Raw genomic sequence first — 23,391 nt, forward strand, 5'->3', positions numbered from 1 at the left:
CTGACGGCCCCGGCCCCGGCGCGGCGAGCAGCATGCTGGCCACCCGGTAAGGCACTTAGCCCCTGCCCGCGGCGGCGGGGCCGGGGGAGGCGGGGGGCGGCCGGGGTGGGCGCCGCTCCCTGAGGCGCGGCGGTGCCGGCGAGGTGGGGCAGGGCCCTGGGCCGCCGCCGCCGCCGCCCTGCCCGGGGGTGCCGTGCCCCGACCCGCGCCCCGCGGCTGCCCCGCCCGCTGCCGGGTGCGGGGCTCGGTGCGGCGGCCGGCGGGGCGCTGTCAGGGCGGGCCCCGAGCGCCGCTGGCAGCGCGGCCCCGAGCGATGGCGCCGGGCCCGGCCGGTGGCCGCCCGTCTGCGCGGGGGGCGTCGGGCACCTGGCTGGGCCTCGCCAACGGCACCCAGCGGGGGGCGGCCCTGGGGGGTGCAGGCTGCGGGAGGGCGGTTTTGCCGGCTGTGCCGTGAGACACGCGTTGAGGGCAGAAGCCGGTCACAGAGAGTTTTCGCAATTGCCATTAATGTCGTCTCTGGTGCATACGAGACTCTGCTGGCTTCCGAGGGTTTGGGGTTTTTTTTTGTGTGTGTCCCCTTTTACTCTCTTAAGTAATCCTGGTGTACCTGCAGGCAGAGGAAGCTTGTGTGTACATGATATATATGTGTAGATACATACCTCAGGGATATGTATATAGGGATGTGCATGTGGCCCCACTTTTCGGCTGGTGCCTGGGGGCTTGCCTCTTTTTTGAGGTGAAACCCCCGCCTCAGCTGAAGAAAATGAAGGGACAGGTAACCCATGTTCCTTGTCAGGGTAACGCTGTGAACTATCATGAGTGGTTTTACTCCTGCTGACTCTGTGTATTTTTGTGTTACCACAGTTTTGCTTGCCTGGAGGAGTTCCACTGGCTACTACCTGGCTGAACACTTACTGAGCTGCTGGGCAGATTACATTCTTTGAAGGGTTTCATGGTTGTCCCTTCTTGCTGAACAGCTAAGAGGATTATGTCCTGCACTTTAGGCTTGTTCCGAGTCGCAGCAGTACTAAGCCATGGAGGAAAAGACCAGGCTTAGCTGAATGGGACTGTGCGGGAGGCTTTGTGATATCCTTCTTGGGATATTCCACCTTCCACCACTATGCACACCAGCCAAGTGCAGGAGAAGTGTGTGGTTAGGGTCATGGATGATTTCCTAGATGCACATGGACCCTGTGTGTGTTAGGACGTCTACAGGGTAGCAGCTGGTGTTTGGTCTAAGCTGGTTGTCCCAGGGCATCTGAATAGTCAGTGAAGAGAACAGTTGCCACCAGCGAACCAGTCCTCCTTCCTGTTTTCAGATAAGGACAGGTAGCAGTTGGAATTTCAGGTGGCTTGAACTGTTGTACTGACTGTCTGGTTCTAAAAATCAGGCTAAAAATGAATGGGGTTCCTGAAGTAATCAGTGCCATTCCAAAAATAAACCCTAAATTATTTTTGTGGTGTTAGTTTTAATGACACTAAATTCTTCCACTCTGCCTGTAGGTTTTGCACCATGAGGAAGCTTCCATCTGTTCTGGCTAGGACACTCACTTCTGGGACCAGTGGCTCCCCAGTGCTTCCTGACATGTCTGAAGGTAAAAAAATTGGCTGTACTTTGGAAGATTCAGAAATGTTTCTAAGGAGTTTATTCTTTCAGATGGTGGCCCTTCATGTGTTAGTATGATTTGGATAATGGATATGTCCTTGACTGTTAGCTCATAGTGTGCTTAGGAAGTAGCAGAAAATCACCGTGTGTGGAGATTAATGGCAACAAATACGCATAATCATTGAAGTTGCAGATTTAGGGGCTTGTCTGGGTCTTTAGTCTTGGGAGAGCGTGTGATTCTTTTCTGGAGGGACAACTGCTTCTCAAGTTGGCTCTAGATAGAAGGTCAACGTCGTACAGACAGGTACTATCGCTACTGGAGAGAATGACCAAGAAATGGAGGAACTGAGTGGAAATAATGTCTTACAGAACTTTTAATGTGTCAATACCATTAATTTCATAGAGAAATCTTTTAATCAGATCAGAAGCATTGCCTCATGAAAATGCTCTTGTGTCAATAGAGCTTTGTGTTGAAAGATTGTTTTAGCGCTCTAATCGTAATAAACCATAATGTTCCTGTTCCAGAAGCTTTTAAAAAAAAAATCTTGCATTCTAATCCCATGTACTGAGAAAAGGGGATGAGGAAAAGGGCTGGAGCCAGGTACAAATAATTCCTTCATGGAGTTCTGCTTGTTTCTGAGATCATCTTTTCCCCGTTGTTCTTTAAATAGAAACCACAGGTTATCCAGTGAAAATGAGGGTTATTTGTTGTTAGAGAACCTTTTTTCAATACTGTTAATAAATAGTAATTTGGGAGGTTAAAGGAGAGAAGCAAGGATACAGAATACTGCACACTTGCAAATATTACCCTGCGCTTTTATTTTGGTGTTTGATAATGATACCACCTAGAAGGCCAGTAAAATTGGTGAAGCAGTGAGGCCATCCTTGGCCTTGCCTCTGATTGGTTTCCAAGGAATACTAACATTTTTTGGACTATAATAACTGTAAATATTTGAGATTCTCTTCCAAAATTGTAACATTTAAATAACGTTATACAAACTTTTGCTGATATGTAAACTAATTTCCTTTAATTTGGTATCCATGCTTTCTTTCACAAAGCATCAAATACTTATTCTTACTATCCTTTCACATGCTTCCTCCCAACTTTGGGTCCCAGTTGTGAATGCCCTCAATTCTTCCATGGCTCTCCCAAAGGCTACACCAAGCAGGACTTTGGAAGTTTTGTCCGAGATAACTCTCATCCCGCTTCCTGAAAAGTGCCCCAGATATTATTTCCAAAGTTAATAGTGTTTGTCAACAGTATGTGGTAGCACCAAGTTTGGCAAACCGATTGGAATTACACTGCAATCAGATGCTACACAGAACCAGTAGACAAAGGAACTGGAAAGCTGGCTTTGAAGGAAAGGACGAACTCAGTTGCAAACACAAAGATACTGACTGTAAGTCAGGCAAGGACAGGTTTCTTACAGTTGCTTACTGAAATTAAGGAACATGTGCGTAAATGGTACTCAAGCAGGTAGAATAATCAGGTAACCCTTAATAGATGTAATTTGCATTTTTTTTGTTTATCTCACCTGTGTTTTCCACTCCACAGGACACTTACCCATTCATGTGAATAATGGTGTGTTGTGGTAATCTGTACATATTTTAATATTTGCTATAACACTAAACTTACTCAGCCTCTGTTTTTCCTCACTTGAGCACTCATGAGAAATGAAATACTATTCTTCTTCTCTGTCGACTTGCTTAAAGCCTCTTTGCCTTCAGTGAATGGCTTTGATCTTATTTGTGGCAGTATTGTTGTACTAGATCTCTGTCAGCACACTGTATTTCTGGTGGCGTGCTGGATAACACTTTTCTAAGAGGCTTGTGGGATACAAAATCTCTTACATAGCAGCTCCTGCAGTACTTAGCTTCACTTTAGCCATTTGAATCTGCATCTTTCACTGAAGTCCAGACCAAGCTCTGTACCAAAACTGGTGGTAAAATACATCCCAGCGGTCTACCTGAACCTGGATGCAGCCTGGGGAGGCACCAGCACAAAGGGCCATGGATCTTATTGGCAGAGACGAAAGCAGTGACCTTGTCCAGCTGCCCCCCTGTCCTTTGTCACAGCACAGTGCAAATAAACTCAGGCCCTGCTGCTCTGGCATTAATGATCCACTGACCACAGTTTAGGAGATACTGTAGAATATGCGACATGGTAATGATGGATAAAACTCATCTGCCGTAATTGTTTTGCACATCTAAGACATTTGTCAAATGAGAAAGAGAAGGAATTTATGGATTTTTACGCTTAACTACTTACTCAAATTTCTGTTGCAAAATAATTAGTATCTAGAAGAACAATACAGTTTTTCTAGTGAAAAAAGAGGAGAAGTTATGTACTTAAGAGCCTGTAAAATGGACTCGATTTAGTTTGGCAAAATTTTAGAAACACTTTTACACTTTGTCCTTTTATTGTTAAAATAAAAATTATGTGGTCTCAGCCTGGCAAATGTTTACTTGTATGTCTAAAATGGAAATCACAAGTATTAAGTGGGACTAACAGTCTACATACATGTTTGCAGGTTTGGACCTGAGATTTTTTTTCAGAGCTTTTTACCTCTTTAGAGTTGAAGGGAAGATGGACCTCGTTTAAACAAAGTTCTGTTTATTCCCCCTCCATCCCAGCACAGTCTGCACACTTGGAAAATTGAGGTTTTGTGTTCTAGAAGCTGTAACAGTGTTTCTGCTAACACTGTATTAGTCGAATGCATGCTATGGCAGCTTCACAGGTGGGGTATGAGTAACAGGAAAGTAGTACCTATTCCGTAAACAAGACCACTGCTTCTTAAGAAAAAAAGAATCAGACCTTGCCCCCTTCAAAAAAAAAATCAACTCTTAAGATTTTCAATCACTTTCTTTCATTGAAATTTTTTTTGTTCTTAGAATTAGTAGTGGAACTCTTCTAATTTCAAAACATGTTTTTAGCCTAATTTCCTAAAGAAATGAAGCCTCAGCAATCTATTTTGTCTTTGTCTGCCTATCTTCTTGTCCCCCTCTTCTTCCAGAACCTTGTGTTGCTTGATGTCAGCCAAAATAGACAAGCACAAATCTTGGAGAGAAACGCCTTTCCACGTGCTTTGTGAAAATTGACTTGCAAATCAGAGGTTTGTTAGGGTGCCAGAGCTATAGCGTTGGGGTCAGCCACGACCATGGTGTTGCTGGCAGTTGGCAAGTGACCGGGATCTACATGCTGGCGGTCAGCCTTGCGCAGCTCCGGGATAACCATGGCTCATGCTGGTGCTTGTCTAGAGGGCAGGCCAAACAGAAGCAGCCTGGGGGTGTAGGGATGGGAGCTGAAGGTCTTGCAGAGGAAGGAAAGAGAAAGGGTAGGTTAGGGGTATGGCAGTGGTGGAGGTGTGGGGACTTGGGCAGGAAAGCAGCAGAAACTGAAGTGACTGTATGGGGAGGAGGGGGGCAGAGCCGGGTGGATCTGGCTGAGAGAGGGGTATGTGATTTAAATACCTAGGAAATCAGGCTCTGCTTGCTCCAGGGTTCACAGGACAGCTTGCTGATCGCTGTGGATACACTGACTGGGCATTTAGTTTGGAATGTGCCAAGCCTGATGATGTCTAATAACCTGAAAGTACAAAGGATCAGCTTGTGAGTCACCAGCAGCCCTTTCTCTGTTTCACCATAAAATCTGGTTTGGTTTTTTTTTGTAGCCCTTCCTTGGTCTGTCCCTAGCTATTTTGCTCTAATATTTGAACCCTTTGTATAAAAATCTTTGTAAATAAGCAAGGAATCCCTGCTATCTAGTTCTTAACTTTCTTCTGTTTTGAGCCTGGGAATTGCGGCTAGTTTTCAGGTGTTTCCAAATAGCGTATGTTCACCTGCCTAACAGTGATGGAGTAGTTTGATAGATTTGATGGGGCCGTAGCACACTTAATAGCCTCATCTGAGGAAAGAGTAGAAAAACTGCTTATGTAGATTATTCTTGAAATTTAGGAAGAACTTTTGCAGAGCTAGCATTAACTCTGACAGTGCAAACAGTGCCAGAAGCAATTTTGTAGGCCTGTCTTCAGTGTCTTAACATTATGTTTTTTGAGGCTGCTGAAAATTTAGGCTATGAGACCCTGCTGGCAACAGGCAGTCAGCTGACTTTACCTGCCCTTCATGGGTGGGATTATTTAAAAAGTACTCTCCTCAGTCCCCATCTCCCAGCTGCCCTGTTCCTTTCTATGTTTTTTTATGACGACTTTCTGATTTTTGTTATTTCCACAGTTTGTTTGTATTCAGGCTGAAATATTTTCACATCAGAATTTCTCAATCTGATCTTGATCCACTGTCTCTTTCAGTTGTTAATTAGCATTGCAGGTGTTTGATTGCATTAACAAACACTCGCGATGCATTCTTTGTTGGCTGTACACAGTAAGCTACGGAATCATGTTACTCAACCCATTATTGTGATATGCCTACTAACAGCATCAGTGAATTTGGCTGAACTTTTATTTCTGGGCTGCTATTTGCATGAATTTGCTTAATTTTCCTGTTCTGGGATGAGGATTGTGCCTTTTAGCACCAGGCAACCTCAAGTTCATCACCTGCACAACTAAGCTTGATTTGCTTTGAATTTTTTTTTTTTTTTTTTCCAGTGCGGAGCAGATTGAGGGATATAGTGGGAGCATCTACCAACTGGAGGTACAGTGTACATTAAATGTATTTTACTTTATTTGTGAAACCCAGGGAGAGCTCAGTGTCGTTGTAGTGGAAGTTGATGTTAGCTTGCTGACTGGGGAAGAAAAAAGATCCAAGCTAAGAAGTAACGCAAACAAGGTTTCTGAATTGTTACTTTGTGGATCACAGACTTCTGAGATTTCTCTTGCAGAAGATCTTTAGCACCAGAGGAGCAAAATATGTGATCTTGATGCTTACAAGATTCTCCCATTAGCTTTGAATCTGATGGAAGTTTAAGAGCTGTAGAGTCTGACTGGACATGTTATGTTGCTGTTACCTCTTGACTTACCTGTTGGTGGATTACCCTTATGGTGGATTTGTCCTGCACTGGATTCAGAGGCAGCTGAGCTGGTTCAGCATGAAGCAGGCTGCCTGGCAGCACCCATGTCACTTGAGAAAATTGTGAGCTTTAGGTCTGTGTCTCCTTAGTCAGGAGCGTCTCGGGCATTTCTTTTCTCTGTTGTAACTTAATTTTAGATTAATTTACATACAATTTAAATAAGTCAGTGATGTTTCGGCTTTATGCGGGTTACCTTCCTCCCCCTCCATTATGCTGAATAAGCCAGATTTGACTGTAATGTTCTAGTGTTAACAATTCTGAATAAGTCAGTATAGCAGTCTGGGGAAATGACATATTGCTGTTTGGTTGGTCCCAAATGTATTGTATTGATTGTTGGTTTTCTTATGGCTGTGTTTGCTGAGCTCTTGTTTCATACTTTGTGCACTGATGGGCAAATGGAGAGGCCTGTCTGGATGGAACGCCTGATGTCCAGGCCTTCTGACTAGGTTTGTCTAAACAGGATTATAGGCATGCTAAAGAAAATGCCTGAATCCAGGAAGCTGATTTTTGCCTAGTAATACTAGTATCTAAGCATGAGGGGGCTTGAAATTTTTTGGTAGGTCAGCTGAAAAGAGCTCTAGAAATTGATTTTTAAAAAAGCCTTTCCTGCAGCCCAGAATGGCTGGGGAGGAACCATGCCATATGGAAATACCATCCGAGGATCGAGATTTGAGAGGGCTCTGGTCAAATCTGATCTTCCATCCATTTTTCCCCCGCTACCCCTACCCTGGAAGGAAAGCAGACTGAAGCCAGGATCACCACAGCAGTGTTTTTCTTAGATAGGTATGTCTCTCGCGCTGTGTAAAATACATCAGAAATGGTTTGCAGAGTGCTGTTCACTTCAACTACCATGAAACAGTAAAGCCGGGGAGCCCATATCTGGGAGTGCTTGAGAATGACGGGTGTAATATAGGGAGGTTTGGACAACATGGATCATGTCGTCTTTGAGATCCCACTTTTAAAATGGAGTGACAAAGAGTTGATAGACACGGAGACTGAACAGCCAGTGCTTTAATCAAGTTAGACCACAGAATGACTGAAGAGGACAAACCTAAGAGAATAGCTTGATAGGGGTCCCGAAATGGGAACTAGGGAAGGACTGATGCACATACATCTGGATTGCTGGGAGAGGGGAGAGATGCGTGTTGGAGGAATGCCTTCGGCCGTTAATTTTGCTAAAAGGACACTTTGGTTCATGATTTCTCTTGTAAAGGCCAGTGGCATTTTGTATTAGAAAGAAACATCTTGCTTATATATTTATTCTGGTTTTGTACTTAAATTGTAATTAAAACTATTAATCTGTTCATTGCTAATTATAGTCTAGATAGAGTTGTGGCCATTTCAGAAATAAATAATGTCATTTCTCGGAATGTTTAGGGCAGGTATTAGTTAATACTTAGGTGAAGTATTGTTACTGTATGACTGGTACTGCAGCGTGTAACAGTATTTATCTGTTGAAAAATGTTACTGCCTTGAGCCTAATACCTCCGTATATTGAAGAGTATATTCTGAAGCTGAAGTCAAGAAGAGTTCTGCTGCTGACCTCAGAGGAGCCAGGATGGGACTGGTGAAAACAGAATATAGTTAATTTTTTATTGTTTGCTTTCTCTGTGTTTGTAGACAAATTTCTGATTTACTCTCTGATTAATTTCTCTTAAACCTTTCACTGAAAGACCTTGGAAACAAATATTTTAAAAAGCATAAAGGTGCATCATCTTGGACATTGCATCTGTCCTTAGTCATTTAGTATATTCTATTTCTATGCAGTGGCATAACTTCAAACATTAACCCTGTGGAGGAGGTTGTTACCTTTCTATTTTCTCTGAACTCTGCAGTAGTCATGTTGCCCAGATGAGGTAAACTATATTTCATATTTCAAACAAACAAACAAACAAAACTAACTGAATTTTTCTGCTAGACTTTTACTCTCTTTGATCATGGATTATTCATATTTCCCTCAAAATTATTAAACAGAAAAGAGGGAATATAACTATGTTGAAGTGTGACTGCTTTGTGCCTCTCCTCTTCCAAAAATAAAACTCAAGCCAAAAAAGTCTTCAACATAAATGGCTCATACCCAGAATTCATCCAAAGTCAAAACTTAAGACAAATGTTCTTTTTGGTGAAAAGGTTCTTTCTGTTGTTTTCTTTCCTTTTTTTTTTTTTTTTAATTGGTTTTGTTAAACACAATGGCACTCAGATCTCAGCAATGCAGCATGCACAACTGAATGAATGGCATACATCCACAAGTTTAAAATTAAGTTGGTTACTTAGTGTTTTATGCCTTCTCTTACTCTATGAAATGGATTCATAGTTTTGCATACTCATCCTCATACTGGAACGGTTGCATGTTTAACCCTTAGGTTTTTAATGCTTTGTTGTTGATTCTAGGAATGTTGTGGAATACTTGCTTTATTCAGTCAGGTTGCACTTTTAGGGGGAGGGAACTTTGGAGGAACAGGTAAGAGAGAATGTTGGGCAAGGTTGTTATATCTCATAGATACCTGTGCAAGGAACCAACTTCGTAGATTGGAAAGAACTGACAGTAAGTTGGCTCTTACTCCCTTGTGAGAGTTGCAGCCCCTCTGACCTGGTGATGCTGGAAAAGCAGCTCTGAAGGGGTAGTGCTCCCTTTTCCGTATTGTTTCTTCCTATAACTTTCCTGTATAGTCGTAAGATGACTGGGTAAGGAGAGAGAGAAATAGATTAATTCTCACTTTCTTCTAGTGTGCTGATCAAGTGTATCTTGTATGAACTGATCCTGTAAAGGGAGAAGTCACCTGTGGATGATAGCAAGTCTTAGCAGATGAGTTCTCTTTGTTGTTAGTACTAACCAACACTATACATCTGCTTTACTTCTTGGGAAGGATTGTAAGTTGATGGTCAGTCCATCAAAATTGGCACTGTAGGAAGACTTGTGATACAGTAGCTATGGAAGATATGAATGCACAAAACCTCACAGGTTACATTACGTCTGATTTGTTCTTTTGAAGGGGAACCATTCTGGTAGCATTCAGAATGAGATAAATTTTGTTCATCTCTAGTGCAAAGTATGTGCTTTCCACTTGTACACAAAACTATTTAAAAGTTTTCTGCAGTAGTCTTGCTTAGCATATCTCATTATGTGCATTCCACTTGCTTTTCAAGGCACGCTTACTGTGTCTTGCTATTTTTACTACTTTCTTGTTTTCACTTTGATAATCTTCAATGTGACATATTTTAGCTAGGATTGCAGTTCTGTTGTCATACTCCAGACAGAGTGTTTTTTTTCTTACCAGGGATCATGTGCAAGCAATGCAAGAAAGGAAAGCTCTTCATACTTTACTGGCAAAACGGCAAGAAGATCTTTCTCCTAGGAGAATGAAGGATAGCTACTTGGAAGTTATTCTGCCTCTAGGAAGTCAGCCTGAAATAAGAGAAAAGTACCTGAATGTACACAACAGTGTAAGGTAACAAAGCAACCATGTTACACATACAGGAAAGTGTTAACTTTAATTTACTACTGATTTACGTATTTAATTGTCAAAAAACCTGTATCTTACAGGTTTGGAAGGATACTTGAAGATCTTGACAGTTTAGGAGGTATGTATCTATGCCCTTGTAAAGATTGCACAAGTAATGCAGACAAAGTGAGTTTCAGTACTGTTGAGCACTGTTTGGTATGATATAGTATAACCTTAGGGAGGGAGTGATATCAATGCGCTATCTCAAAGGGGTAGCAAAAAAAAAGATACTGATGCTGAAAGAGAAGGAAGGTTGATAAAGAACAGACAGAAGCAAAATTGCTCAACTTCATCTTCTTGCCTCTGCCAATTTTGTAAAGGACCAGCTACAAGAATAATTTACTGAGAAATGATCCTAGATTATGAATCTGCACTGAGTGTTAAATCAGAGAAAATTTGCAGAGTGTGCTATTTCAAATTAAAACATACGATTTTTCTCTTAAAAAAACCCCACAAAGCCAACACAAAAGCCAACAGATAGTGAGGTGCAAATATTGTAATCTTCCTTTTGGGGAGAAGAGAGTATAACCTGGAAAGAAGAGAATGTATCCATTGAGAAGAAATGCAAAACACTTGGGTTCTGTGTCCAAGTTGACGTTAAGGGTAAAAACATCTCAGTTGTTTCATGAGTTAGCGTTCTTTTTTTTTTTTCTCCTTTTCATTTATTCGTGGTCTTTAAAAGTTCAAGATCTTTGACTTTTGTTTTGCAGCTAAAATAAGTGCTAGGTTGGTAATATAACTTGGAGATACTTTTCTCTTAAAATGTCACCAGTTGACTTCCTTCATCAAAGTTCTGTAGCTCGTTGGGATCATTTTGATGCAGGTTTCTGACAAAGAGTAAGTGCTTATTAAGGGGAAGTTCTGAATGGAACAGGTTTTTTGGCAGGAAAGAAAGACCTTCTGTGGGTCCAGATGGGCAAAATTGAGGAAGGCAGAGAAACAAGTGAATGCATGTCACCTATCTATCAAGGATAGACAAAATAGCTAGATGATTTGTGTTTCTTTCTGGGATGTGGAAGATAGTGGTTTCAGTACCTGTCCTGAATTAGAAAAGGAGACTTGAAACTATTGGCTACCCTCCACTGGTAGATGAGATGAGCCTGTTTCTCATTCTGTGCCTTGTTTATTTTCCCTGGAAATCTGTGAATATTTTAGGTTTTTCCTGTTGCAGCACAGAAAGTCTTTGCCTTGTTTGTAGTCATACTGGGCTTCAGTCGGTTCCACTGGGGATGTATCATTTTGGGTTAATCAAGATCCTGTTATCCCAGTTACACAATATTCAGGATGGTGGTCAGCAGTTTTCACAGGAAAATGTACCATTTCATAGACATCCCCCCCTCCCTCCCAGTATATTCTGTGATCTCAGCAGATGTACTGCATAAAGGTCTCATTGATTTCTAGTTTTTTGGTTTTGGCAATAGGATTTAGATAAATCTCATTCAGACTCTTACTAATCATATTGATGGCATGAGTTGATAGGCATTACAGTTTTTAGAATTGTGACTCAGTAATTTTAGGGGAAAAAAAAAATCTTAGATTACCTGGAAGGTCAGAGATCTTCCTTCTCTCTTATCTCATTAAGTACAAACAGATATTTTTGATTATGGAAATCTGTGTCGAGTAAAAATCACATGAGTACTAGAAAAAAAATCTTTGCAGCCTTTTATTACTCTAAGGAGTCTGTTTGCTTGGATGTGCTCTTATGAACAGAGCTAATTAATTTAAATAGTGGCTTGGCTATTAGTAACTACGGTGTGATAAATACCTCTGACTATGCTTTCATGCCTGTAAGGCACAGTTTATCCAGTCTGCATCTCTTTAAAGGAATCAGTATTTGAAAATAAGTCCTCAGATAGCATGTAGCCTTGGACAACCTACATGAAATCAAAACAGAAGGTAGGAAGGACCTGAGACAGTGGGCTGCAGGGGTAGAGGGAAGAGATTACGTGGGATTGGGTTGATTTAAAGTGCCCAGCTAAATTTCTCTTTGTAGTACGTAAATATGCATATAACTGAGACAGCTGCTGAATCACTGTTTTCTTTATAACCATTCTGTGAGTTACATACATGAAAATGTGGAAGTCGTGCACTCTACAGTATGATACTTTAGTTTGTGTTTTGCAGGTACTTCTCATGCTTCACAAAGATGGCTTTGATCTGCTCCACTGAAGTTTTTGTTAAACAGCTGACATCATTTTTGGTCTCTCCGCAGTTCTTATTTGCTACACTCACACCAAGCAGGAAATGCAGCCAAGGTCTCCCTTATCAATAGTTACAGCTCTGGTGGATAAAATCAGTAAGTGGCAATTTGGTCAGTAGAAATGGTTTCAGCTGTTTGTCTTACTCTTTCAGAACCTACTGCCTTCCCCTGGTTGTTTCTGAGGATACCTTCTTCCCTCTCCTGTTTAGTTCACTTCATCTTGTTTTGGCTTTGAACTCCGAGTACTGTGGCTTTTGTTGTAAGGGAGGAGAGAAGAGGGTTTTGTAGATGCTTTTCAGCATTTCATATTTCCCTTCCCTTCAAAATAAAACTGTCATGCTTCCTGTACTTCTGCATTTGGTTTTATTTTGGCATGTGAGTTTCTTAGCTTCACTATTGAACAGTGTTTGTTCTGGTGTAGTTGGACCCTGCTTGTGTCACGTGTTCTGCTGAACACCTCTGCGGGTCTGCCATCTGTCTGCCACCTGTATGCCTACTACCTCCTGTTCTGGCTTTTCAAGTCTGAGAAGGCAGAAACTGCAGGCTAGCAGTGTCGTCCCTTGCAACAACTGTCCTTTCTGGGTTGTCTTTGTGTGTGTTGCCACTTGCAGAACACAAAAAGGTCTTAGAGAATCCAGTCTTCCTAATATTAGATGTGAGTCATCTGTCTCCAGTAACCTCTAACGTTTGTCATGTAGATTTGTGCAAGAAGATTATATATCCAGACTGTGACATCAAATTCACAGGCAATGTTTCTTGGGTTGGGAGGACCTCAATGGAAGTGAAGATGCACATGCTGCAGGTTAGTTCCTGTGACTTCTCTCCATCCTATTACAGGTATGAGGTGCTTCAGGGAGAACTCTGGATGATGACATTAGCAATCTAAATTATGTTTTCTAGAATAACTGTTCTTGAAGGGCTTGAGACAGCCCTAGTGTTTCAAGACCAAGATGACTTCCAGTCATCTAGGTGCAGCAAGATACTCTGTTGCTAATCTTTCTTTCAAGACATGCATTTTTCATAACCAGCATTTTGTAATTAAACTGCAACACGGTGCTCCTACAGAAAAAATAGGTGGCTGTGCTCTGCATGTTCTTAAATAAGTTTCTCCTTGCTTTTGAAAAACTTTGTTTTCCTTATACCTTTGTATTTTACAGATTTATAAATTTATTGTCAGTATTCAGATTCAGTATTAAGATGAATACAAGAGATTCAATTTATCTACTGTGTAGCATAATTTTTATAGTAAATTATGAAATACTAAATAATATAAAATAAATTAAATGAAGGGTGTAACTACGCTACACTGTGCAGGAAGCAAAAGGGATATTAATAATTCAATTAAAAATCCTTAACATTTCTGTTGAATATTTACTGTCAATTCATTAGTTAACTGAAACATTAATTCAGTTATTTAATTATTTAGAATAACAAAGATGTGCTATAAACACTTAAGTGGTATTAGTGGCTATAATTCACATAAACAGATAAATATTTTTTTATTCAGTTGATCTCCTTAAGTAAAGTCTCTGATATAGAAGATAATGTTACACCTTTATTGTCTGAACTCCTTGCAGTGCTGGCATTAGTAGAAATTTGGTATTGACAAAAAAATACTGTTTTGGCATTTCGCAGAATAAAGGGTAAGTGGGTCCTTTTATGACGTCTGTGTTGATTTCCTCTTCTCCCAGCTGAAAGTAGTAGTTAATAAGCATTCCCTGCTTAATGTTTACAGTGCAGAATGCCAGAACTAGAGTTTTTAATTTGTGTTATTTCCTTCTCTTTGACCTATTGTGAGAGATCTTGGAAGGGATGACAGAATGTGAAAGTAAACAACATTAACAGTGTGATGGCATAGTTGATGTCAACTGAATAGCTTGCTAAGCACATTTACAATTTTAGAGTTTAAAAATATAACTGTTTCCTGTCTCTCTTAGCTACATGATGGCAATTACAGCCCTGTGTTAGATGCAACCTTTGTCATGGTGGCCCGGGATCCAGAGAATAAACGGTAATTTGTAGGACAGAAAAATAGTTTTCAGACTCCTGCTGTGGTGAAAATAGCAAACATGGCAGCTTGCTATGTATGTGTAGAAGCCGTATAGTGTAGGTGACCAATAAATCACATAGTCGGTATTTTCTGCTGGCAAGTGTTATTTTCCTGCAGCAAGCTTCAGAGCATTGATTTCATCAGTCAGATGATACTGGGAATTGCTGTTAGTACTGGGATCTGGCCCTTTTCTTGAAGAGATTTTCCCTGTGTTTGAATGGCTGGCCTGATGAACACAGAAGTGGATGAGTCTGCTAGAAACCCACCTGCATTGTAGTAGTTTTTAGAATTAATTGCCTTCTTGCCATAAAAACGGAAAAGATTGTTTCAATAGTTAAATAGTCTTTGAGTGAATAATGCCATTAATTCCCTAATAGACACGTGATAGGTATCATCAGAATAATTCAGCCTCAAACTTGCTTATGCGGGTAACATGGAACTGATGAGTATTCCCACAGAACTTAAAAAAAACCCACCCACTTTCGTATTTTTCTGGTTTTACTCTCTCTGTAATTTTTTAGTCATTAAACTAACAGGCTGCTCAGTTTCAGTTTTGGTTTATGAGTCCAGCACCAGAAAAATCGGTTGTATTTCTTACCTCTTTCTTGCATAGCCTGCAAAAGTAATAAGAAATTTTCTGTTTCTAACTAGTTTAAATAATTGCCTGTATTTAATGAAGGGGCTTTGCTTGACATAATTACTTAGTCCTGATAATGTTAGAAGTAGTTACTAGGTCGGTTTCCTTCAGATTTGTGAGATTTTTTTACAACCCATTAATATACGTTTAAAAGAAAAATACGTATATTTATGGTTCCCATTTTAAGGACTTATTTTGCAAAAGAATTATATCAAATCTGATGTAGTTATACACTAGCAGATTAACTGAGGACAAGCCTACATGGACTTGTGCAGGTAGATACAAACTTCAGTGGCTGTTCTTCAAACCAGCCGGCCACAAGCTGTGTTTTGAAAGCATTCTGTCCATACAAGGAAGGCGCTTATTCTGTGTCAAGTAAAAACCTTTCAGAGAGGTACAGGGTATGCTAGGTTGGTTATAGTGCTGCAGAAACATGGTTGTGTGGCTTCTGGACCATAGCAAACTTGCATCTCAGCAGCTTGGGGCTTGGACAGGAGAGCTGACGTAGATGCGTCCTGAGCTGAGGAGAGGGAGAATGAGCTCTGCGATGGAGAAGGAGCTGGTGTGTCTTCAAAATCCAGAGCTTTAGCAAGCCAGGAAAGAGCAGTTTGTTCCAAGTGAAAAGGTCCTGTCTGCATGCCTCTTGTCACCAGCCCAAGTACAGGCTTGGGGTAGAGGTGAACTGTTCAGCAAAAATAATAACTGGAAATTATGGGGAAGAATGTCTCTTGAAAATAAGCATTTGCCTTGCCTTGTGAAAAGAAATAATTAAATGTTATATAATTAGGTTAAACTTATTTGTGCAGCAAAATAAACATACAAATTTGTACTCAAGACAGCCTGCTATCATCTTTGATAAGTAGTACATGTGGTAAACAGCTTTTGGCTGTTGATAAGGCTGTCATGGGAATGTGTAGATTAAAAGAACACTTGCTAGCTACGGCACTGTGCTCTTTCTATTCCAGGAGGAATGATACCGTTCAAGTTTTATGTATCTCTTTTAGACTATCCTAGATCATCACGTCTTCATTTGCTGAGTTTCTAAGCAGCTTTCTGCTTGAATAATCTTCATTATAATCTGTGGGTACAGTTTTTAGCTTTTAAGAAGCATAGACGTGTTGCTTACTCTCTCAGTTACACTAGATAGTGGTTGGATCACTTAACTGCTACTTCAGAGTTAAAGCTAATATGATATTCTCTTGACAGCTGCCACATAACCTGAAGTGCATGTCTTTTCATCTTGTAATGTGCATGTAAGCAAACATGGAAGACTGTTATAATGTATTCACAGGACAAACTCTTACAATGTTTGTAACTTAAAAAAAAAATTCCTGTCCGTAGGCCAGCATTTGTTAATCCACTCATTCCTGAGACCCCTGAGGAAGAAGAAATCTTCAAGCAAGGGGAATGTATGTCATACTTCCTGGTAGTATGCACATCTAGTTCACGTTCAACTCAGTAGCTGGAAGGAAGTAGACTTCAGAAGTTCTGCTGCTTAGAAATGCTCCTAATTTGTTTAAAATCAGATTTTCATTGTCTCATGTGTGTCAGTAGGGTAAGAGAGTTTAAAAGCCTGCTATTGCATTCTTGGAAACGCTTTGGCTACACTGACAGACAAGGGCCCTCCTGATGTGCTCTGCACCCCCCCTAGACTTCTCTGTTTCCAGGATGCTTGCTCCACTTCAGACCTGAGTGCAGCACAGGTTTTCCTAATGCCCCCATGGTGGGTCTGCTGGGTGCATCACAGCTCCTTACCTGTCTAGGTGCCCATGTGCCTTTTAGAAAGGAACTCAGAAAACGAATCGGGGAGAGTGGGGGAAGGAGTGTGTAGCTCCATCTTCTTTTGTTTCAAGCTGGAATTTTAAAGCAGAGAATTAGAGAAACATTAGAGACTGAATAAACTGAACAGGAGATCTTTTAAGCTAAACTTTCAATCATTGTGGTCTATGGTAATGAATTCTATCATAAATTTGCATTCTTGTACCATTGGCAAAACCTGGAGAAGATTGTTCTGTCGGGTTTCTTGTTTGGTATGTTTTTCTGTACTTTGAGGGAAGTACTTAAGTTTTCTGTAGGAGCGGTGGGTGAGTATCACAATACATGTCTAAAAGGTCTTCATCACATTGGTGAGTTAACAGTGAACTTCAGCCTTATTTTTTCTTTGATGCAGTCAATTCTAAAAGGCAAATTTCTATTTGAATCTATGGGACTGTGAAGTTACAGCTTTTAACTTATAGGGGGGAAAATAGGAAAGAGACAGCTGATTCCAGGTTAAGATCTCCACAGCCAAGCCAAATTTTTTTTCTTTGAGCTCTGATTCTTTTTTTTTTTTTTTATGTTTAGTGAACAAGCTGAAGAGGATTGATTTCAGCACTGCTTCCCTACTGAAAATGGCTCCCACTGCAGAAGAAAGAAACATTGTTCATGACATATTCCTTAATACATTGGACACAAGGCAAGAAGGGGAGGGGTGGAGGAGAACTGAAGTCTTGTGAAAGAGAAAAGTCCTGTGCCTCTTGAGTGGGTGCTCATAGGAGGGTAGTCTGGAATAAACACACGCATTTTGTTTTCCTATTTCACCATTTAAATTCAGTGGCATTTTATTTGAAACACAGGTACAAACTTTAATGTGACATCTGCATCTCTTAAGAGTCTTCTGTTGTTAAAGAGTGTTAGCTGTGCCAAGATGGTGAAAGTGACAGTGTAAGCACGAAGAGCTTCTGAGCAAGCTGTTAGGAATAGTCTTGAGGGAAAAGGTTGATGATGTTTAACCAAATAAGGGAATGGAATGGTTTTGCAGCTGTGTGACTTGCACAGTCTAAGAGTTTTCTGCCATGATATCTAGAAAAAAAACCTGTGAGGGCAGGAATTGGCAATATTTTGACCAGGTAACTTTGCAATGCATTTTAAATTTAAATTTAAACCTGACAGAATTATTTGAGGGAGACTGTTGTTGGCGTACTTCTCTTATACTTGAGATTTGTGTGAAATCGTCCAGTGCCAATGGTGATAGAACAATGCCTAATGACATTAGTGCGGTGTTGTATTTGTGGATAATTTATAATTTCTTTAACTTACTAACATTATACAATTGTTATTTTCAAAGGTGTTTACCAAAGCGAGACATGCTTTCCCTTAAAATAAGTGGATGTATTTTTGTCGTGATTTAACCCCAGCCAGCAACTAAGTACCACACAGCCGCTTGCTCACTCCCCCTGCCCCAGTGGGATGGGGAGAGAATTGGAAGAGTAAAAGTGAGAAAACTCCTGGGTTGAGATAAGAACAGTTAAATAATTGAAATAAAGTAAAATAGTAGAAGTAATAATAACAATGTAATAGTAATATAATAATACACAAAGCAAGTGATGCACAATGCAATTGCTCACCACGCTCCAACCGATACCCAGCCCATCCCTGAGCAGCAGTCGCTGCCCCCCAGCCAAGTCCCCACAGCTTATATACTAAGCATGACATCATATGGTATGGAATAGCCCTTTGGCCAGTTTGGGTCAGCTGTCCTGGCTGTGCCCCCTCCCAGCTTCTTGTGCACCTGGCAGAGCGTGGGAAGCTGAAAAGTCCTTGACTTAGTGTAAGCAGTACTTAGCAACAACTAAAACATCAGTGTGTTATCAGCATTATTCTCATACTAAATCCAAAACACAGCACTATGCCAGCTACTAGGAAGAAAATTAACTCTACCCCAGCCAAAACAAGGACAATTTTGTACACATTCTGTCTGGATTTGAAAACCTCAAACTGTCTGCATATTTGATGTTGAATTACTCTGTTAGCTCACTGTGTGCTTTTAATTCCTATTATGACTTAAAAACCAGAGTAAGGCTTTTCTGACAAAGTGTGATTCATCTTCTCTTCCCTGTACCTTTCTCAAGCTTGTTCATTCACATAAGCTTGAACATTAGCAGAAGTTTTTGAAAGATCAGGAGCGTAGGCTTATTGCAGTAACAAATCAAAGTTTCACTTCAGATAAGGCTTCAAGGTCAGTTGCAACAACTTTTAGTTATAGCATTTCTGTTTTTGGGGGGGGGTGTTGGTTTGGGGTTTTTTTTTTGTGTGTGTCTGCATTTGCTATTTGTGCATTTTTGACTTGCTGAATTCTGCTAACCTGGGCTATAAAGTTGATTGTCTCTTCCAAAGGACAGTAAGTTTCCGGAGTCGTAAATTACCACCCAATTCAGTGTGGATGGAAGATGCAAAGCTAAAAGGCCTACAGATTTGCCATCCTCAGGTATTTTGAAAAATACTAATGAATTACAGAAACAGTTACTTATGAGTTGCCCTAGGATCCTTAAGACTAGTCAATCCAATATTTTGTTTCACTGCTGCAGTCCTTGCAGTGTATTTAGATCGTAGTTTCTTTTGCCATTTTTCTATTATCTGTATGGATTGCCGCTTCAAAACAGAAGAGTTTTAATTACTTTGTTTTCTTACCAGACATTTTGTGTAAACATTACCAGACATTTTGTGTAAAGAAATTCCTTTGCAAAGTGTTTAAGTTGGGCTTCTGGTTGCTGACGCAATTTTGAGTTTTTATCTTACGTTGTCAAATGAGTCAGATGAGCTCCTGCTAAGTAAAGTTGCCTCAGCCATTTGGACTTTCACGTATATATTTCAGTAGTGCTTTTTATACATTCAGATGCTGGAAGTTCTGTTAAATACTGTGAACTGAAGTGCAGACTTCAACACAATACTCTGAAAAGAATATCTGTAATACTGCAGTTTGACTTTTGTTTCTACATACAGGAACGGAACATCTTCAATAGGATCTTTGGGGGTTTTCTCATGAGAAAGGCGTTTGAACTGGGATGGGCAACTGCTTGCAGCTATGGGTGAGTTGTAGACCTACAGTATTTATATAATCCAGAGCGCTGTGCACATATACATAGGTCAGGAAGCCAAGCTAACCGACCTAATGACAATCTGAGTAGAAAAGACCTAGGTGTCTAGTAGAACCTTGCACTATTGGTGCACAGCACTATTTTACTCGGAGCATCTGTTGTGTTTATGAAGAGATTTGCATTTCGCTCCTTGGAGCTTGGTTTTTAAACGTTACAGTCGAGATAGAAAATACCTCTTTTTTCTGTTTTCTTTTATCTTACCAAGCTATTGAGATTGACTTTTGAAGGTATGTTTTTTTTCTAACCATATAAAATAGACATTCTATCAAATAAATATTACATCTTTTCATTCTGTACACAAGAGGAATGGTTTCTGAACTACTTCTAGTAACTGCTTGCGCTTAGAAAGTGTGCCTGAGGTCATCACCCAGCAAAGATCTACGCATAAGTTTAATGGAGCATGCACAGCTTGATAGCAAGTGTTTTACATCAGTGCTTGGAAAACTGAGGCATAAGCAATGATGGCATGAAGATTGCCTAGCAAGTGTAAGTTGTAAGATACAATAATGATGCAATAACGTATCCTTAGAGAGTGTGTATTTTTACGCGAGAGGTTTCCTCCAGTTATTTTTGTCTTGGGTGATGACATAATTCTTTAGCAGTTCCTGTGGCCTGTGTTTGAGAGAGAGATCTATTTTCTAGTAACCCTTCATTAAAATGCTGACAATGAAATATTTAAAATTTTCTCCAAACACCCTCGTTATTCTTGAGAACCAATTTCTCTCTTTCTTGCTCAGGGGTTCCAGACCTTTTATTGTATCTGTTGATGATATCATGTTTCAGAGGCCAGTTGAGGTTGGATCCTTATTACTGCTTTCTGGACAGGTGGGAGTTGATTTATTTCTGAAAAGGAGAAAAACTTATCTTTGCTGTAGTCACTGTTAATCACTGCTAATGAACAGTGCATTATGAGAGTGTGTGACTTTTCTTGTTAAATAGTGCAATGAAGTATGTTACAGTTTTTCAGCACCAGTGATAAATTACGAACTATAACTCTTAACTGTGCAGGTCTGTTACACAGAAAAAAACTACATGCAGGTTCGAGTACACAGTGAGGTTTATGATGCAGATACCAGGGAGCACCACACAACCAATATCTTCCATTTTACATTTATATCAGAAAATGAGGTCCCACGGGTTGTCCCCAAAACTTACGGAGGCAAGTATCCAATTAATGCATTGTCATCGTAACTCTGTAGATAAGACAGCTTGCTTTCTGTTGGAACATTGGTAATTTTAGTAGGTGAACTATTGGCATTTGAAGTATTTAACAGGATTCAATGGCAAACCATGTTTATTTTATGCTTTGATTACAGTGTGGATTGCTTCTTAATCTTATCATTCTATGTAGTTGCCCAGTATTGATACTAAGTTACTAATGTGATTCTCGCTTTTTTTCTACCTTATTTCAGAGTCCATGTTGTATTTAGATGGGAAGCGACACTTTGCTGCAATCATGAAAGAAATCTGACACACACCGAATGCTGCATCAGCAGTGTAGCAGCATGCTGCCTTGGAAGTTGTCACCAGAGATGGCTAACAGACAGGTGCTTGCAATACTAAAAAAACCCCATCCCAAACCGAAACAAAACCCCAAACCAAACTCCTCCAAAAAAAAACCCCACCTTTTTAGTGCTATTTATGTATTTGCATATATTTGGAGTTTTTATTCTCTGCTACTAGGATTTGTTGAAAACTACTTTTATATGCTGATGCTAGGAAAAAAGGCTGAAAAACCATGATCTTAAGCTTTAGATAGCTTCTCTTTGTCTGCTTTGAGAGATCTCATTACGACCTTTGCTCTCTTGTCACCATCTGCCTTCTTTCCCTTCGTAGCTCTGCTTTGTGTTTCCCTGATAAGGGATAGAAGTTCTATCAGAAGAATGTGTGCAATAAGTAGATACAGACAGATGAAGCCATTTGACCTACATTCTTGTGTAAATTAGGTTTAGGGTCTTTCTTATTTTTTTAACAAGGACACATGCATCTGGGCAGCAGCATAAGCTCAGAAGTTACTAGTGGGTGCCCAATGTAAAGCAGGTGTTTCCTATCAGATGGGATTTTACAAGGTTGTTGCAGCTTCTGTTTTGGATGGTTTCATGTTCCATTGGGAGGAAGCTGATTTTTGCAATGAAATGAGGTGGCCAGATGGTCTCTTCTGGCATTCTGTTCATGTACAGCCAGTCCTTGCCGCCTCTTCTAACTTTTTCTTTTTGGATGTAACTGTAAGTGAGTTTCTTAATGAATTATTTCTCATGGCTTGTAGAGTAGGGATCTGATTCGTGAGATTGGGTGGGACTTGGAAATGGCATTGTAGAGCAGAATATTTTGGTTTGTTGGGGATTGAGAGCAGGAAAGGTAAAATGCTGCCAAAACGGTAATGGTTATATTTGATGCTGGAGTTAGGGGTCCAGAGAATCTGTGTTGAGCAGCTCCCAAGTCAGCTGCTGAATGGTGGGAGGATTTTTATCCCACTGAGGGGTGGTACAGCTAGAGGACAGCGTCCTCAGATGGATTATTTGTCTGGTTCCTTGGTAGACAATAATGAAGTACGAGTATTGCAGAGTTTTAAAGGTTGTCAAGTTTACCTGTGAAGGACAGAGTAATTCCCCACCACAGAGGGGACACCACAGTGGACATAACTATGGCATATAAGTAACAGGAAGAAAGTACTTGATACTGAAGTGCTTCTGATGTAGTGGAGGAAGTTTTAATAATCTTCAGTATCGGGCAGATAAAGGCCAACATCCTGAAATTAGGAAGGTTGAGTGGGTGGGAGGCATCAGCTTTTAGCAGTGAGGATGATTAGTCACAAGCACAAAATTGGACCTCTGATACATTCAAATCAAGACTGATAAGCTGTCTGATGAAGACACCCAAAGAGGAGTAGTTGGGCTCAATGGTAGGTTAAATGGATGAAATACAATGTCTTATATAATACATGAGAATAGGCTCTGGTTTCCCTGCTAGGTTTAAAATGTTTTGAAATCAGGAAGCAGCAAGTAGAAATTATGTGAATCGGCACAGATGCATGACACAGGTTGATAAAATAAAGCAACGTGTTGAAATTTTATTTCTGAGTAAGAGAGTCTGAGAAATTCACAATTAGGACCAGCTTCCTTTGGTGCTAGGATAGCATGAAGTTCATGGCTCCTAACAGCTGATTGCTGTTCATGTGAGGAGAGCGAGCATTGTAATAACCAACATGTTATGCATCAGCCTTTGCTTTCTAGGATTTGGCTGCCTGTATTGCTAAGTTAGCTGCCTTCCAGTGGAGGCACAGGGGTGTTGCCTGATCCGGATCAGATTCATGCCTGGCAGTGGTAGTAAACTCTTGGTTCATTACACAAAGTTTCTCTCTTCAGCCACACTCCAGTGCTGATTCAGCTGTATGATGTTATAATCTTTTTCTTTAATGGTTATGACACTGTGGATATGTATTGTATTTTCTGTTTT

At 40.5% G+C, this 23,391-nt stretch overlaps 1 protein-coding gene across 7 annotated transcripts; it reads left to right on the forward strand.

The window, feature by feature from the left end:
• Positions 1-23,391, forward strand: ACOT9 (acyl-CoA thioesterase 9). 7 transcript variants are annotated; one of them, XM_075726798.1, is made up of 16 exons: positions 1-46; positions 1,504-1,595; positions 3,162-3,188; positions 6,208-6,253; positions 9,908-10,078; positions 10,174-10,211; positions 12,345-12,428; positions 13,031-13,134; positions 14,270-14,343; positions 16,361-16,428; positions 17,363-17,474; positions 19,175-19,265; positions 19,781-19,866; positions 20,673-20,760; positions 20,944-21,094; positions 21,348-23,391. In XM_075726798.1, exons 1-16 carry the CDS (start codon positions 33-35, stop codon positions 21,404-21,406), a joined length of 1,305 nt encoding a protein of 434 aa, XP_075582913.1. In that variant the 5' UTR covers positions 1-32; the 3' UTR covers positions 21,407-23,391. The 7 variants fall into 7 exon arrangements, with proteins under 7 accessions (XP_075582913.1, XP_075582930.1, XP_075582922.1 ...); XM_075726815.1 differs by lacking the exon at positions 20,944-21,094; XM_075726807.1 differs by lacking the exon at positions 3,162-3,188.

Source organism: Pelecanus crispus, chromosome 1 (genome assembly GCF_030463565.1).
Source record: "Pelecanus crispus isolate bPelCri1 chromosome 1, bPelCri1.pri, whole genome shotgun sequence".
NCBI lineage: Eukaryota > Metazoa > Chordata > Aves > Pelecaniformes > Pelecanidae > Pelecanus > Pelecanus crispus.

Bases quoted from the DNA above. Each gene is read 5' to 3' on its own strand.
- ACOT9 (XM_075726798.1), top strand. The intron at 6,254-9,907 runs GTACAGTGTACA...TTTTCTTACCAG, and splicing joins GGAGCATCTACCAACTGGAG to GGATCATGTGCAAGCAATGC. The intron at 20,761-20,943 runs GTGGGAGTTGAT...TTAACTGTGCAG, and splicing joins TATTACTGCTTTCTGGACAG to GTCTGTTACACAGAAAAAAA.